Below are 16,557 nucleotides of genomic sequence, written 5' to 3'. Positions count from 1 at the left end.
TTTCTTTCAATGGCTGTGATTTTTGTGCAAGTAGATCTCCAGGACTTGCTTCCAAGGCACCTCTGGATGGATTCGAACTGCCAACCTTTCAGTTAGTAGCCAAGTGCTTAACCTTTGGCACCACCCAGGGACTACTGAGAATCTCCATTTCTATGTGTCTCCATGTGATGCTGGTGCAACTGGTCCATGGACCCTACGATGAGCTTAGAAAAAAGGGAGTCAAAAGAGATTCTTACAGAGGAGAGCGACATGGGGGATCAGATTTATTTACTAGGAAGCTCACTGGGCTACAATGTGGAGGATGGACTAGAATTGTAGGTATTTCATACATTCTTAATGGTGATCACCACAATATTCCTAATGACATAACATTAAAGGACTGCAGACCCTGATAACTGGAACAGGCCTTAAAAATTACATGTGGTTGAACTCCTTCTCTTTACACAATATGAAAAAGAGCGCTTAAAAAGTGACATGACTTCCCCAGTATCAGACAGCTAATTGGTGGCAAGGCCCAGATACATTAACTAACACCCATTTTTTAAAACAGTTGTAAAATATATATATAACACAACATTTTCAGGTGTACGACTTTAACTAAAATCCATCTTAAAAATACCATGTTCTTTCTACCAACTTCCCCACTCTATGACATGAATGTATATTCAGAGTTGAACAGTGAATATTCACTGGAATTAAAAAGAAAAACATGCAGGGAACAGTCCTCACCCAGCCTTTCAGAATTACAGAGCCCATGGCATACTGCACATGCCAACTTAGGTAAACTCCCACGACTGGCAGTCACCTGGAGGAATCTCCGGTTACTAGATTCTGCGTGCCCCTTCTTTCGTCTTGTCTCTTGAAAACACGTAACAAGTGCAGGTTCCATGTAAGTGGCAAGTAGATGAATGCTTGCCTGCTCTTGGTGGTGTTCCAAACCTGCTCTGTGCTAACTGGAATGTTTAGGTGGACCAGGTTGTCATGGGGGAAAAGGGACTAATATAGCTTACGTGCCTGAAAAACCAAACCAGGTGCCATCACATCGATTCTGACTCACGGTGACCCCGTGTGTTTCAGAGAACTGTGCCCCGTAGGGTTTTCATGGCTGTGCCCTTTCGGAAGCAGACTGCCAGACCTTTGCTATATATTGACATACCTTATTTAATTCTTACAAAGCTCTTACAAAGAATGCATTCTTATTTTGATTTCATGCTTCAGGGAAGCGAGGTTCACAGAAGAGAAAAGGAGAATTGATGGAAAAAAAGAAGAAATAGTGACATGGAGGCAGCAGAGCCAGAGGTATTTGGGATATGGCAAAGGATCCAGAAAAGTCATTTTAGTTATATCTTATACATGGGGCCTGGCCTCCCAGGGAAACAGCAGAACACACTGGCTCAGTGACTCCCGGATGAACAAACAAAACCATTTTAAGGAGCCACTTCCAGGCTGAGAGAGCTCCGATTAAAAAGGTTAAAGTGGCATCCACCAGATGCAGTGTTGGGAGCTTACAAACAGGGCTCTCATTCTGTAACAGGAAGTAAAAACTGCCTACTCATGAATCACATGTGTTCTCCTTAATCTGACACATTGAGAAACAGCTGACTTCAGTCCTTCTGAGACCTTGTGGAAAGGGAGAATCAACAAGAAAAAAAAAATGAATATTAACTAGTTAAGTAATTTAAAAGCCATCTCAGCAAGAATTTCATCCTAAATTTGTGTTAACTGTTTAATGGTAGCTAATTTGCTCTGTGAACTTTCATCTAAATCACAATTATTTAAAAAAAATTTTTTTATCCTGGTAAGGATAAGATTTTGCATGAATCATAGGGGCTGTTCATTTTGTGCTCGATGATCTAAGGGAAGACTGTGGTGTGGCCAACTGTCAATGAGGGTACTAACAGTCAGTCATAAGAAATTTCATCTACTTTGAAGGGGTATGATTAAGGTTTACAAATTTAGCAACCAAAGACCAAAAAGCAAGACCTTATTTAAAGGTATCTTAAATACCTTACCTTCCTTTTACCCTGCTTACGCCACACTAACAATTCAAGCTTACTGACCTAGGTGCATGTGGACCCTGTGCTAAGCACTGTGGTATGGATTACCTCACTTAATTCTCATGATTCCGTGATGCAGGTATTACTGTTACTACAATTTATAGAGAAAGAGAGAAGCTAAAAGAATTCCAACTGCTTCAGCAGTCTGACTTCCCTGACAGGTCAAAAACGGTTAGATCCAGGGGTTGAATGAAATATACTGTCATTAGGGGCAATGTCCACAGAGAATTATCCAGAATGTGTGGACACCCATGGCACATGACCACCATCTGCCTGCGCAAGCAAAGGGGCTGTGATAATAGTCACCTGGAAGTCAAAATACTTGCTTGGGTAATGATTACTCAGCAATCATCTATTATCTTCCCAGCCCCACTCCTGCTCCACCCCAACATTTGACCAGTGTTGAAAAGAGACTAAAAACATATCTAAGGGATCCATCTTGGAGCTACCCTCCCCACTTCCCTCAGGGTAGGAACATTTCCATTAAGTCAGATCTCTAGGGATAGGATCCCCAGAGGGGCCAGGCCGGTGCTTGCTAATGGGATTCTCCTCATCCAGTTCTACCTGCTGTATGTGGTAAAGCCAGGACTCTGGTGAAATCCAAGGGGAATTTACTTTATGGATCTACAGACGTTGAGAGAAAGGCAAGCTGCCATACCTTCTCCCTTCCTGTACTGTTTGAGACAACAGAGGTCTCTTCTCTGACTTGAAGGATCCCTGGTGCCACAGTGGTTAAGCACTGCTAACTGAAAGGTGGGCAGTTTAAATCTACCAGCCACTCTGCTGGAGTTAAGATGTGGCAATCTGCTTCCGTAAAGACTACAGTCTTGGAAACCCCATAGAGAAGTTCTACTCTGTCCTAGAGGGTTGCTATGAGTTGGAATCAACTCAACAGCAATGGGTTTTGGGTTTTGGTGCTTTGACTTGGGGGTCTGAGACAGTGCAGAGTCAGGACCAACAGAAGCTGCCATCTGGCAATCATACCAGAGAGCAGCAGAGTATAATGTCCCTGTTATATAGAGAAAATACCGTACCAACTGCTATCTAGTTGACTCCGACTCATGGCGACACCATGCGTGTCAGAATAGAACCGTGCTCCCTTTTCGATGGCTGATTTTTCGGAAGGAGATTGCCAAGCCTTTCTTCCAAGGTGCCTCTGGATGGACTTGAACCTCTAACCTTTCTATTAGCAGTGAAGCACATTAACTGCTTGTATCACTCAGAGACTCCCTATGATAGAGAACTTCTCTCCATTTCGGTGGACGGAGAAGAGATCCCTTTCTGGCCCCAAATGATAGTTACCCATTCTCAGTCATTGGTGTGATCGTTGCAGCCACGAGACCTTGAAGTTTCTTCTTCGGGGCAGCCATAGTGCTGCTGGAAAAAGCGTGGAAAACACAAAATGTAATCCCTTTCCTTTTTTAAGGAATGTTAATTATGATAAAACTCTTGGGCAGGGCAAAGTCCAGTTCCCAGTATAGAACTGGACTTACAAGTGCACACACACACACAGCAACTGAGAGGAACATTCAATTTTAGACCTTCATTTCTACTGGGTAGAAAGCTCTTTTAAAAAAAAGACAGAAAAGGGTGGAGACACAAAGAGGACAACGTCCCAGAAAATACTACCAGAAAGGCCTCCCATTTTATCTACGGAGATGCTTTGAGGCAATCTGAAACCTCAAAGAGTGGGGGTAAACTTAACAACAGCAGACCCAAGAAAGAACCTGGACATAACTCAAGGAGGCCAAGTTATTATTAAATTGAAATATGGTCAAAAAACAAGAAGAGGAACATTCTTTTCTCTCTTCATGTTTCTCTTCTTTTAAACTAGGATCTCACCTAAAATCAATTACAGTCTCAAGGTTTCAGCATGATTTACACAGCTACCTTCAGACCTACCTATTCTCTCATATGCTAATTCTGACTAGTTTTATCCTGTTTTCCTAGCTCTAGTATAAACATGTAAACTGCATCACAATTATTCATCTCTCTTACCCATTAGACCAGGCTCCCAGAGGGCAGGAAATAATGCTTTATTCGCCTTTGCTTTCCCTGTACTGAGTGCTCCCTCCAACCTATGGTGCTCAATTGAAACCTGATGAATATGCTGGGGGCTGAATAAGGAGTTCAGACTGTGGCCAGATAAGAGCTCACTGCTGAAAGAGTCATCCTGACACCACTCACCTGGGGCAAGAGGACCTCTAGCCACCTGCCAGAGAGTATACCTGTTCATTCCAAAACCAAATCTACTGCTGTGAAGTTGATTCTGACTCATAGGAACCCTACAGGACAGAGCAGAACTGCTCCATAGGGTTTCTAAGGCTGTAATCTTTACGAAGGCAGATTGGCTGGTGAGTTTCAACCACCGACTTTTCGGTTAGCAGCTGAGTGCTTAACCACTGTACCACCAGGACTCCTTACCTGTCCATAATCAGTGTACAAAACCCAAGAAGCTGTTCAAAACATAGGCAACGAGAGGCACAGAGCCTGGTGATTAACAGCCCAGATTCTGCAGGCAGAGTGCCTGGTTCAACTCCCAGCTCTGCCACTTACTAGTCATAGAAGTTAGTATTATTTATCTATTGTGGCGCAAATACACATAACATATGCTAATTCAACAACTTCTACAAGTACAATTTAGTGACACTGATTATATTCTTCAAGTTGTGTAACCATTCTCGCTATCCTCCAAATCACTCCCCCCACTATTAACATAAACTCAGTGCCCCCTAAGCAAAAACTTTCACTTCTCACCCCTGGCTTTGGTTTCTATATACTTACTTATTTCACGTACGTGAGATTATACAGTGTTTGTCCTTTTGTGACTGAAGAAATACAGGCAGTCCCCAGATTACGAATGAATTTCGTTCTTAAATCTGTCTTTAAGTTGAATTTGTACGTAAGTTGGAACAGTTTGGTACGGTTTGTATCTAACACTAGTCAAATATTTGCCTTAGCATATACTGTACTTCTCTATGCATAATATTAAAGAAACACTTCCAGATACACTAAAACATCTTTAACCTAATAATAGAGAAATAATAATGTCTCGATGTGCTCTACAAAGTAGTGCCCAGTTATTAAGAACCATTGTATACACCTCAAATTTTTAGTATAACAGGCTTTACGGGTGTTGAGTTGTAACTACGGGTTATACAGAAGTTGGATATTTGTAACCTGGGGACTGCCTGTATTATTATTTTCTGAGCTGTAAGACATAATTCAAAGCCACAAATGAAAAGCCTAACAATTAAAGAAGAAAACAAAACATAATCAGATTATCTGGTGAAAACTATACAAAAGACATTGGGCTTACTGCAAATAACAATGTTGTCTACAGGTGACAAACAAGAGGGGATATGTTATAGTTCTATGGTCACTGGCACATTTAAGGGAGTCCCTGGGTGGTACAAATGGTTAAGCACTCAGCTATTAATGGAAAGGCTGGTGGTTCAAATCCATCCACAGGCACCTCAGAAGAAAGGCCTGGCAATCTGCTTCTGAAAGATCACAGCCATGAAAACCCTATGGAGCACAGTTCTATTCTGCAACATGCGGAATAACTATGAGTTGGAATTGACTTGAGAGCAATATGGTTTTTTGGCCACATTTAAAACCCAATATCCACTGTACTTACATTACTTACTTGTAATGTAATAATTATAAACTGCTTTCTCTGTTCTTGTTTTAAAACTGTTCATTTCATCTCCCCAAGTTGGAGTATAAACCTCGGAAATAAACAGGTCATATCATCTACTTTTTCTGTTATCCTTCAAGAGTCCTGGCTCAGGTGAGCCCTTGAGAAATACTGTTGCTTTAGTGGAAAACCAACATGATATAGTCCCTTACAGAGAGATACATTCCTAGGAAGACTTGCTCCTGAAATCGAGCCCAAATTCTGCCTGAAGCTTTGTTCTATATTGTAGGGCAATAAAGGGGAATCTTACCGGATATATAGGACACTAGGGATTTCTGACTTTTCCTGGTTTGAAGAATGTGACTAAAATCATGCTGGAGGTTTGGACAGATAAATGTAATCACCTGGCCACGGGGAATAACACAGGATAAGAAGTCATAAAATGTAGCTCTAATCCTTGAGCTTCATGTGACCATCTTTGCTATAATGGGTAGGTCACCTGGCCTCTGAGCCTCCAAGGCCGTTAACATATGCCCTGTCTAATTCAAAAAAATGTGATGAGTATCAAACAAGATTGATGCTGCACCTGCTGCATATCTTCACCTGGCACTACTGCAGGCATCTCATCTCAAGACACCCAAAAGTGAGCCTGCCATCTTGTCCTCTAATGATTTCTTCCTCTGTTTCAGTAGAAGAGTGAGAAGGCCAGCTCTGAAGCCAGACCTCAAGGGCGTGCATCCTGGCTCCACCACTTACCAGCTGGGTGACCTTGGACCAGTTACTTAATCCTTCCCTTATACTTAACCAGTTATTTAGCCCTTTCAGTAAATGGGGATAATAGTAATAGCGTTTCATAGGGTTGTTGAGAGAATCAAATGAAGGAATTCATGTAAAGTAATTAACAAGTGCCAGATACATAGTAAATACAAATTTAGCCCCCTCTATGAAATTTTTTTTATGAAGTCTTATCTGTTGGTTATAGGACTTTAGCAAGTATTATCACTATTCCGTTACCTGTACCACCTTCCCTGTCATTTCGGCTTTGCTGGTGCCTCCTTGCCAACCCTCACAATGCTCTTGTCTATTAAGGGATTATTTCAATTCTGTTATCTTCTTCCCCTGCAATCTTTCCTTCCTCCCTTACTGCCCCTCTTATAACTTACCCCTTTGTTACGTCTTATCTAGATCAATGGGCACAACCCCAGGTGCAAGGGGCTCAAGAAAGTTCACGTGATAAAAGCCCTGAAAGCTAGATTGGACATTAAAAAATTCTCCCAATTCAAACAGTACTAGGTTGTTCACGCTAAAGAGACTTCCATATTCTTGTGCTTTGCACTGCAAATTTATATCAGCTTCGGGCAGTGACACTGGTATTCTTAGGATGGGCAGAGGCTCAGATTGGCAGCTTTATGTCTTTGATGGAAAGAAATCAAATCAACTGCCACTTAAGTGCAGTTGTTTGGTTAAAAAATTCAAAACATTGGGCCTGTGGAGGTGTGGGATGGGAGTTGGGAATCACTGTCCTAATCTCACTCTCCCCTCCTTCAGTCAACACAGGCTTCCAGTTTCATTATTTCTAATCTTGTCTTTGCCCTACTTAGAAGATGACCACGACTTCTCCTGGTGTTTTGTTGTTAGGTGCCATTGAGGATATCTCGAGTCATAGCAAGCCCATGTGACAGAGTAGAACTGCACCAGAGCTTCTTGCTAGGCTTTAATCTTTACGAAGGAGCCCTGGTGACACAGAGGTTAAGTGCTGGGCTGCTAACCATAAGGTTAGTGGTTTGAACCCACCAGCCACTCTGTGGGAGAAAGATGTAGCAGTCTGCTTCTGTAAAGATTTACAGCCTTGGGGACTTTCTATGAGAGCAGATTGCCAGGTCTTTTTTCCTTGGAAACCCTATGGGGCAAGTTCTACTCTGTCCTATAGGGTTGCTATGAGTTGGAATCAACTTGATGGGCAGTGGGTTTGGTTTGCTTTGGAATCTTTACAGGAGGAGTCTGCTTCTGTAAAGATTCACAGCCTTGGAAATTCTATGGGGCAGTTCTACTTTGTGGTATAGAGTTGCTATGAGTTGGAATCAACTCAGCAGCAGTGTTTTTTTTTTTTTTTTTTGGTTTAATCTTTATGGGAGCAGGTCACCAAGTCTTTCTCCTGAGGAACCACTGGGTGGGTTCGAACCATCAACCTTTCGGTTAGCAGCCAAATGCTTTAACAGTTGTGCCACCAGGGCTCTTTCCTTCAATCTAGCCAACAATTAAAATCCATTTTAAAAGCCAGGGAAGATTCCCTGACCCTTCAAGCTGAAAATAATCTCTTAACCCTTTAGAATTCCCGCAAACACTTCACTATCATTTTTTAAACTTAACATCAGAGTTATTACTGGAGTAGCTCTGACTCTCTTTTTAAACTGTAAACCATACAGGGGGGCAAGAAAAGCTTCACATTTATCTTTGCACAGAGCGATATACTAAATAAATAAGGTTTCTGACTTTGTGAAACGGGATAAAAAGATGATAGCAACTTTAGGATTATGACAGATATTTGTAAATTCGACTTTAAAATCTGGGAATGTTACGCTTTGAGATCTGTCATAGCATGTATAATTCAAAAGCAAATGGTTAAAATGTTCTCCAACGTTAACATTTGATATGAGTTTAGAATGTTATTACTAAAACACTGGGAAAAGGTGTTACCCTTAAAATACCTCTATCCATAAGCAAGAACTTGCAGTGCAAATTCTGAGATTAAACTTTTTTTTTTTTTAAAGAGCAAAAAACAAAACAAAACCCGTTGCAGTCGAGCCGATTCCGACTCATAGTGACCCTACAGGACAGAGTAAAACTGCCCCACAGGGTTTCCAAGGAGCACCTGGTGGATTCGAACTGCCAACCTTTTAGTTAGCAGCCATAGCACTAAACCACCGTGCCACCAGGATTTCCAAAACTGCAAACTTTCAAGAGAAAGTATCTCTGGAGATGGGAGAGGGTTTATCTCGGGGCAAGGAGAATGAGAAATACTTGGAGAAAAAGAAATACAAACAGAGAAACTGAGAAAAACAAAAACACAACAAAAAGCCTAAAGACAACCGTTTCCCCATAAAATGAAGGTGCTGTATCAAATGAAATCGCTAAACTCCCTTCCGGTCAGTTGTTGCCTCTGCCATTTTGAGAAAAGGGGCCTGGGGACCCGGCTCTGTGGTCTGGAGAGAGGCCGGGGCAGGGGGTCCCTGTGCCCCGGCGCCTGTCAGGACACTGCCCAGGCCCGGAGGGTGTCGCACCCGCCTCTCTCCCAGTCCACTTCCCAGGTTTAGCTGCCTTCCCCTTTTCCTCCGGGTCCATCACCGCCTGACCCACCCCGGGTTGGCGTCCCCCGCGTCAGTCTGCCCGAATCCGCCTGTCCGTCTGTCCGTCTGCGTCCGTCGGTCCACGGCAGCACCGCCTGGGGCCGCGCTCACCCGAGACACCACCGGCCCGCCTCCGTTGCCGTAGCAGCCGCCGCCGCTGGGGGCAATCCAGCCGCTGGGCCCCGCGCTGTCCTTGCCGACTCTTTATAGCCGCCGCCGGGCGCAGGACCACGTGCCCGCCGCGCCCGGGGGCGTCTGGGGATTGTAGTTCCCGCCCTTCCGGCCGGGCACGCCTGGGGAACCGCGTCCGCACGCTGCGGAACCGCCGGGTCGGGAAAGCCCCGAGGCTTGATGCGTACGTGCAGTTTGCGTCCCTGTGCGTTACCTAAGCGACGCGGGCTGAAGTAACACCGCTGCCCCGCAAGGGAGCCTCCAAACTGGGTCCCCGGCAGGGCGTGGCTTACGCCACCTCAACACCGAGGCGCACACACCTCCGCCGCCCTTTTCTCGCCGGCGAGTCCTTCCCGCCTGCGACCTGCTTCCTCCGCACCCTCAGTTTTTGTTTTCTCCTGCTCGGGGCCGTGCAGTGACGCGGGTGTTCCGTAATTCTGGAATTTGAGATTTGGTCTGCTGTTTTAGCCACGAGCCAAGAAAACTGATGCCCATCAGGGATTTGGTTTTCTTCAGGGTGAAATACTATCCGGATCCCACACACCCATTGTTGAAAGAGAGATGAGGGCATAGTAAAAGTGGGTTAATACAATTAATACAGTAGTTTTCTGAGGTAGCCTGGAGAACAACTGAAAGAGTTTGGGGAGATAAAAGTCTCCCAGAATATCTCTACTTGCAGAAATATCAAGAACTCACTTTCTATATCGTGTACAATGTTAACAAAGCAGGAACACAACCATAAGAATTCTTCAGCTAACACTTGCTCATGTTGAATAAACCTCAGATTTCCATAAAAGACGATGGCTGATGGTTACTGTTTCATTTCAAGAAAATAAATTTCTCGAAGAGCTTTGTAGTTTGCTAAGTGTTTTTCCTTCTGGTGCTTTCATTGCACAAAACCCAGAACCCAGTGCCCTCGAGTCGATTCCGACTCATAGCGACCCTATACTACGGAGTAGAACTGCCCCATAGGGTTTCAGAAATAACCGCTGATAATAATGAGTACTTCATTGAGCGCTTACACTGCCTGCCCCGTTCTAGCTGTTCAACATTTAATTCATACAACCGTCCTATGTAGTTGGTACTATTATTTTTATTTATATTTTATACATGGGGAGACATCCCATTTTACCCATCAAAAACCGGTCTAAAGAGTTTAATTTGCCAAAGGTTCTAGAACCAGTGAGTGGTTGAGCTGAAATATGATCTCACGCAGTCTGTGAACTAGTATTTTTTACCACTGTCCTGTTATCTGGAGCCCTGGTGGCACAGCAGTTAAGAGTTTGGCTGCTAACCAAAAGGTCTGCAGTTTGAATCCACCAGCTGCTCCTTGGAAACCTTATAGGACAGTTCTACTCTTTCCTGTAGGGTCGCTGTGAGCCAGAACTGACTAGGTAGCTATGGGTTTGGTTTTTCTTTTGGTTATGTTATCTAGCCTCCACCCTTCCACCCTCAAAATGCCCTATATGGGAAAGAAGTTCTCTTAAGGATATATCATAGACTTTTAAAAATGTTAATGAAAATATTATATCATAATGGGATAATGTCAGTGATTTTTTTAAGTCATGCTTTAATATATGGAAAACTAAATATTTTCAATACCCAGAAAGTATAAGCCATTAAGGCTTAAAATTGCCAACCAATAAACCAGTATTCTAAATGCATAAACAAACTACAGCTTATATAAATACAATAGTACAAACTAGTTCTTTATACTAACGTATTACTTTGGATCTGATGCCAAGGTGGGATTAGATATGCAAAAGATTTATTGGGCGCAAGAGCCAGAAAAGGCAGGGAGAGCCTTCAGACTGTGATGCAGGTCTGACACCTGTGGAAGGAGAGAAGGCAGGACAGAAGATGGGGTAGGAAGAGTCTCGAGCTGCAGTGCTGTTCCAGGAGAAATTCAGCCAGCTCAATGGGAAGTTCTTCAGCCAAAGTCACCTGCTGGAGGAGTCTCATCTCTTGCCGGAATAGGGCACATCACAGAATCCACTATATGCCCTCAAGAAACTCAGAGTCTATAATGTGAATTGCTGGGAGGCAGTGACTAGAAGGTCGGTGGTTCAAATCCATCATTTGCTCCCAGGAGAAAGATGTGGCAGTCTGCTTCTATAAACATTTATGGCTTTGGAAACCCTATGGGACAGTTCTACTCTGTCCTATAGGGTTGGTATGAACCAGAATGACTTGATGGCAGTGGATATGAGTTTTTGGCAAGTGCAGTGATAGGCCTGTGTAAAGATATTTTGGGAAAACTGAGAGGGGACTCTAATTGAGCTGAGGGGTCAGCGTGTGTGTGTGTGTGATGAGGCAAAGGGGTGTTTCAGAAAAAGTCTTCTTTGGACAGGTGACACTGAGGGAAGTCTTAGACAATGAGTAGGACTTAGGGGACAGGAGAGGCAGCAAGGGCTCGGTACTGGGCTGTGGTCCTCCAGTACTTTTCTGATGAGTGGCAAGGGCTCTGTGACATTTCTTGTATTGTTACCCAGTATTATTTGATCATAATTACTTAACATTTTATGCTTTTATTTCTTGCCCCCCAGCTCCACTGTGAGGTGTTAGATGTATCTACTTTCAGGCCAAGAAGGTGGAATTTGGAGATGTTTACTCCCTTCAACTCTCCTTTTCCTCCTCTTTTTTTCTCTCCTCCTCCTTTTTTTTTTTTTTTTAAATACATATATATTTGGGTTCCAGATGAGATTTTGTTTTCTACAATTCAAGTTTGAAACTCACTGGTGCAGAGGACAGGAGCTGAGAGGCTATGGTGTACTCTAATTGGTCAAATTGACTATGTGTTCCACCTCTTGAACAGGAAGTGGAGCCCTGTCAGACTCCTGAACTGATTGTGGGTGAGGGACGTTCCCCTAAAACAAATCAGGATGCCTTTACCAGAAAAGAGGAAATATTTTTAATTTTTGAAATATATTCTATTTTAGACAGCCAAAACATACTCCCCTGCTACACTAGGAAATACCCATGTAGGAAGGAGAGTGTAAGTTGAATCTTAAAGTGTTGCTCTCCATTGAGGACCAGAGAAAGTTCTGTCCATAGGTGAGCAAGAGTCCTTTCCATACACTATAAATGACATGTAACCAGGGTGACAAGTGTGAGAGTTACTTCTGGAAATTCTGGCTTGCATAAGTGTGTCAGCGTGGGCTGGTAGAATTGCCGGGGTTTACTTTTGCATCAGAGTCCAGAGATCTTCAGGGAGGGGAGTAAGCCATGACTAGAAGTTGGGCAGGACTCCAGGACAAAGGCCATTCCCCTTTAGGGTTTAACTTCTGAGGCAGAATAGCACCTAGTAAAGGGACATCTCTTGAGGGGAGAGAAGTCCTGTTCATAAGCTTGGTTCCAGAGCACCATTTTGGGGCCACAGGAAGGAACAGTTTTTAAGGCAGTGTCTTAGTCATCTAGTCTTGCTAACAGAAATACCACAAGTAGTTGGCTTTAAAAAAACATTTATTCTCTCACAGTATAGGAAGCTACAAGTCTGAATTCAGGGTCCAGCTCCAGGGGAAGGCTCTCTCTCCCTCTTCCTCTGTTGGCTCTGGGGGAAGGTCCTTCTTATCAGTCTTCCGCTGGTCTAGGATAGTCTCAGTGCAGGGACCCTGGGGTCAAAGGACATGCTCTGCTCCTGGTATTAGTTTCTTGGTGGTGTGAGGTCCTCTTGTTTTTCTGCTTGCTTCTCTCCTTTATAACTCAAAAGGAATTGTCTCAAGATACAGCATAATCTTGCAGATCGTGTCCTGCCTCAATAACATAACTGCCTTTTGTCCTGCCTCATTAACATCACAGAGGTAGAATTTACAACGTGTAGGAAAATCACATCAAATGACAAAACAGTGGACAGTCACACAATACTGGGAATCATGCCCTAGCCAAAATGACACATATTTTTGTGGGACGTGATTCAATCCATGACAGGCAGTATAGTGCAGTTAAGGAACTCGGGTGGTGCAGTGGTTAAAGCACTTTGCTGCTAACTGAAAGTCGGGGGTTTGAACCTACAAGCCACTCCATGGGAGAAAGGTGTAGAGGTCTGCTTCTGTGAAGATTACAGCCTTGGAAACCCTATGGGACAGTTCTGTTTTGTCTTGTAGGGTTGCTATGAGTTGGAATCAACTTGATGGCAGTAGGTTTGGTTTTTGGTTTACAGTGCAGTTCAGTTTTCTCCTGGCTCAACTTTTTAGTGATGCACGCCAGATTTCTAAGGGGAAGGCTGCTAGAAGGAAAAAATGAATTTGATAAAAGATGAACTTCCAATTTGGTATTCTTAAACTGAAATGTATGACTGTAGATTAAAAAAAAAATACCGATAGCTTTACTGAGGTATAATTCACATACCATACAATTTACCTACTTAAAGTGTACAATTTAGTATGTTCACAGAGCTGTGCAACCATCCCAATGTCTAATTCTAAAACTATCACTCCAAAAAGAAACCCCATACCTATTAGCAATCATTCTCCTTTTCCCCCATCCCCTAGCCCTGTTGTTAGGTGTCATCAAGTCATGTCTAACTCATAGCGACCTTATGTACAACAGAACAAAACACTGCCCCGTCCTGTGTCATCCTCACAATCGTTGTTATGCTTGAGCCCATTGTTGCAGCCACTGTGTCGAGGCATCTTGATGGGGTCTTCCTCTTTTTTTGCTGACACTCTACTTTATCAAGCATGATGTCCTTTTCCAGGAACTGATCCCTCCTGATAACATGTTCAAAGTATGTGAGACGAAATCTCACCATTCTTGCTTCTAAGTAGCATTCTGGCTGTACGTCTTCCAAAACAGATTTATTTGTTCTTTTGACACTCCACGGTGTATTCAGTATTTTTTTCCAGGACCATAATTCAAAGGCATCAATTCTTTTTCAGCCTTCCTTAGTCATTTCCCAGCTTTTGAATACATATGAGGCAATTGAAAATTCTATGGCTTGGGTCAGGCACACCTTAGTCCTCAAAATGACATCATTGCTTTTTAACACTTCAAAAAGGTCTTTTGCAGGAGATTTGCCCAATGCAATATGTCTTTTGATTTCTTGACTGCCGCTTCCATGGGTGTTGATTATGGATCCAAGTGAAATCCTTGACAACTTTAATCTTTGCTCTGTTTATCATGATGTTGCTTATTGGTCCGATTGTGAGGATTTTTGTTTTCTTTATGTTGAGGTATAATCCATACTGAAGGCTGTAGTCTTTGATTTTCATCAGTAAGTGCTTCAAGTCCTCTTCATTTTCAGCAAGCAAGGTTGTGTAATCCACATATAACCACATATAGCAGGTTGTTAATGTGTCTTTCTCCAGTCTTAATACCCGGTTCTTCATGTAGTGCAGCTTCTCAGATTATTTGCTCAGCATACAGTATGGGTCAAAAGATACACCCTGACACACTTCTTTCCTGACTTTAAACCATGCAGTATCTCCGTGTTCTGTTGGAATGACTGCTTCTTGATCTTTGCACAGGTTTCTCATGAGGACAATTAAGTATTCTAGAATTCCCATTCTTTCCCCTAGGCAGCCACTAATCTCCTTTCTGTCTCTATTCTATTCTGGACCTTTACTATAAATGAATCATATGACATGTGGTCTTTTGTGACTGGCTTCTTTGACTTAGCATAAAATTTTTTTCAAGCTTCATCCATGTGGTAGCTTGTATCAGTTTTTAATTTTTTTAAAATAATATTTTATTGTGTTTTAGGTGAATCTTCATTTTTTATTGCTGAGTAATATTCCATTGTATGGATATACCATATTTTGTTTATCCATTCATCGGTTGTTTAACCTTTGGGCTGTTTCCAATTTTTGACTGTTGTGAATAATGCATCTAGGGTGACAGCAGATGTTAGGCCTCCTGGAATTTTGTGGAGGTATCCATTTTTCTATGGAGTTAGTTTACAGCATTCTGGCCTCCTTTAAGTTTTTCAAAAACCCCCAAGTTCTTACCAAGCTCAGGGCTTTTACATGTGCCTAGGATGCTGTTCCGAGTCCTTGTGGTGCAGTGGTTAAGAACTTGGCTGCTATCTGAAAGGTCAGCAGTTCGAATCCACCAGCCGTTCCTTGGAAACCCTATGAGGCAGTTCTACTCTGTCCTGTAGATTTGCAATGAGTCAGAATTGGCAGCAATGGGTTTGTTTGTTTGTTTTGGTTTTTAGGATGCTGTTCATCGGCTGACTTCTACTCATCCTTCAGATCCTGGCTCAAATGTCCCTTAGAGGGTCCTGCTCAGACCCTCCCACTTTGGGCAATATCCTCCTGCTTATAACACCCAGTGTTTTCCCTTCCTGTTACAACTCATGTATGTGGCTCTGTTTGTGCGGTTAGTGCTCATCATTAGCCTGTAAGCTTTGTGAGGACAGTGGTCTGTCTGGTCTGTGCACTGTGACACACATGGTGTCTGCGACATGGTATGTGCTTGCTAAGTAGTTGTAGAATGAAGAGTGAATGTTGCTAACAAGAGCACTATGCTAACGTTGGGGCCTGCAAATAGACTTTAGCACTGATGGGAGGGGAGTGCCTCCTTGTTGACTGGTGTTAATGCGACAATAGGAGCCCTTGTGGCTAAGAGGAATGCTGTCAGCACAGAGCAAGAGACTGGGGAGTACGCCAGGACACAGGAGCTGGGGGAAGAGTACAGAACGCCCCTGAGGGCAAGAAAGAAGGGAGTTGAGGACTCAGAGTCTGACAGTCTCACTGGTGTGGATTGAATTTGGGGAATATTGCCTTGTTGCTAACTTTGTGACCCTGTTCCTGAATTGTATCACTAAACTCGTATGGCCAATGGGTTATACACATTTCTTTCGTCAAACCTAATAATGGGGAAAACTTTTGAATATTTGGACTTGCTTTGACTATCAGTAAAGGGGAACTATGAAGCTATGATGGTGTCTTAGGTTGTAAACAAAAGCAAAATTTTGCTTAGGAGTGTCTCTTCGACAGTATCCAAATAATTAGAGAGACAGAACTGTCTTTTGCCGGATGTTCAGCCTATATTTGCTAATGATTACATGAAATTAGGCCTTTGGGGATCACACAAATGAATTATATTTTACTTGTGAGAGTACTCCAAAAGTTTTCCCAGGGATCTCAAAGAGTGTTAAGCAAGTCTAAAAACTGTTCAAAGCTCATTAGTTGTTCATATTATGACTAAGGTAAAAGCCCACCACTAGGTGGCAGCCTATCTGCAGAAATCGCTTTCTCTTTTAGGAGTCTTTTCCAGTACAAAGTTTCTTGGAATATTAGTAACAATAAAAATGTTAGATAATCTTTTCTTGCACTCATTTCCCCATCCTCCTTTTCCCAAAATCTATGCAGTGGATGTTTTCAATTTTACACGCTCTTCT

The 16,557-nt window shown here is 42.9% G+C and overlaps 1 protein-coding gene across 6 annotated transcripts in view; it reads right to left on the bottom strand.

Annotated features, from left to right (window-relative positions):
• NPL (N-acetylneuraminate pyruvate lyase) overlaps window positions 1–9,255 on the bottom strand; it is a 63,971-nt gene extending 54,716 nt beyond the window's left edge. Inside the window, exons 1-2 of one of the 6 annotated variants that reach the window (XM_049868284.1) lie at window positions 9,156–9,255; window positions 3,360–3,434 (exon numbers count right to left, since the gene is read on the bottom strand). In XM_049868284.1, coding sequence (XP_049724241.1) covers window positions 3,360–3,427 — 68 coding nt within the window. In that variant the 5' untranslated portion in view covers window positions 3,428–3,434; window positions 9,156–9,255. The other 5 variants (XM_049868280.1, XM_049868281.1, XM_049868282.1 and 2 more) reach the window with 5 other exon arrangements.
• Window positions 9,256–16,557: the final 7,302 nt, after the last annotated feature.

Source organism: Elephas maximus, chromosome 24 (assembly GCF_024166365.1).
Source record: "Elephas maximus indicus isolate mEleMax1 chromosome 24, mEleMax1 primary haplotype, whole genome shotgun sequence".
Taxonomy (NCBI): domain Eukaryota; kingdom Metazoa; phylum Chordata; class Mammalia; order Proboscidea; family Elephantidae; genus Elephas; species Elephas maximus.
The sequence above is the reverse complement of the archived record's forward strand: the minus strand, read 5'-3'. Positions and strand labels throughout refer to the sequence as shown.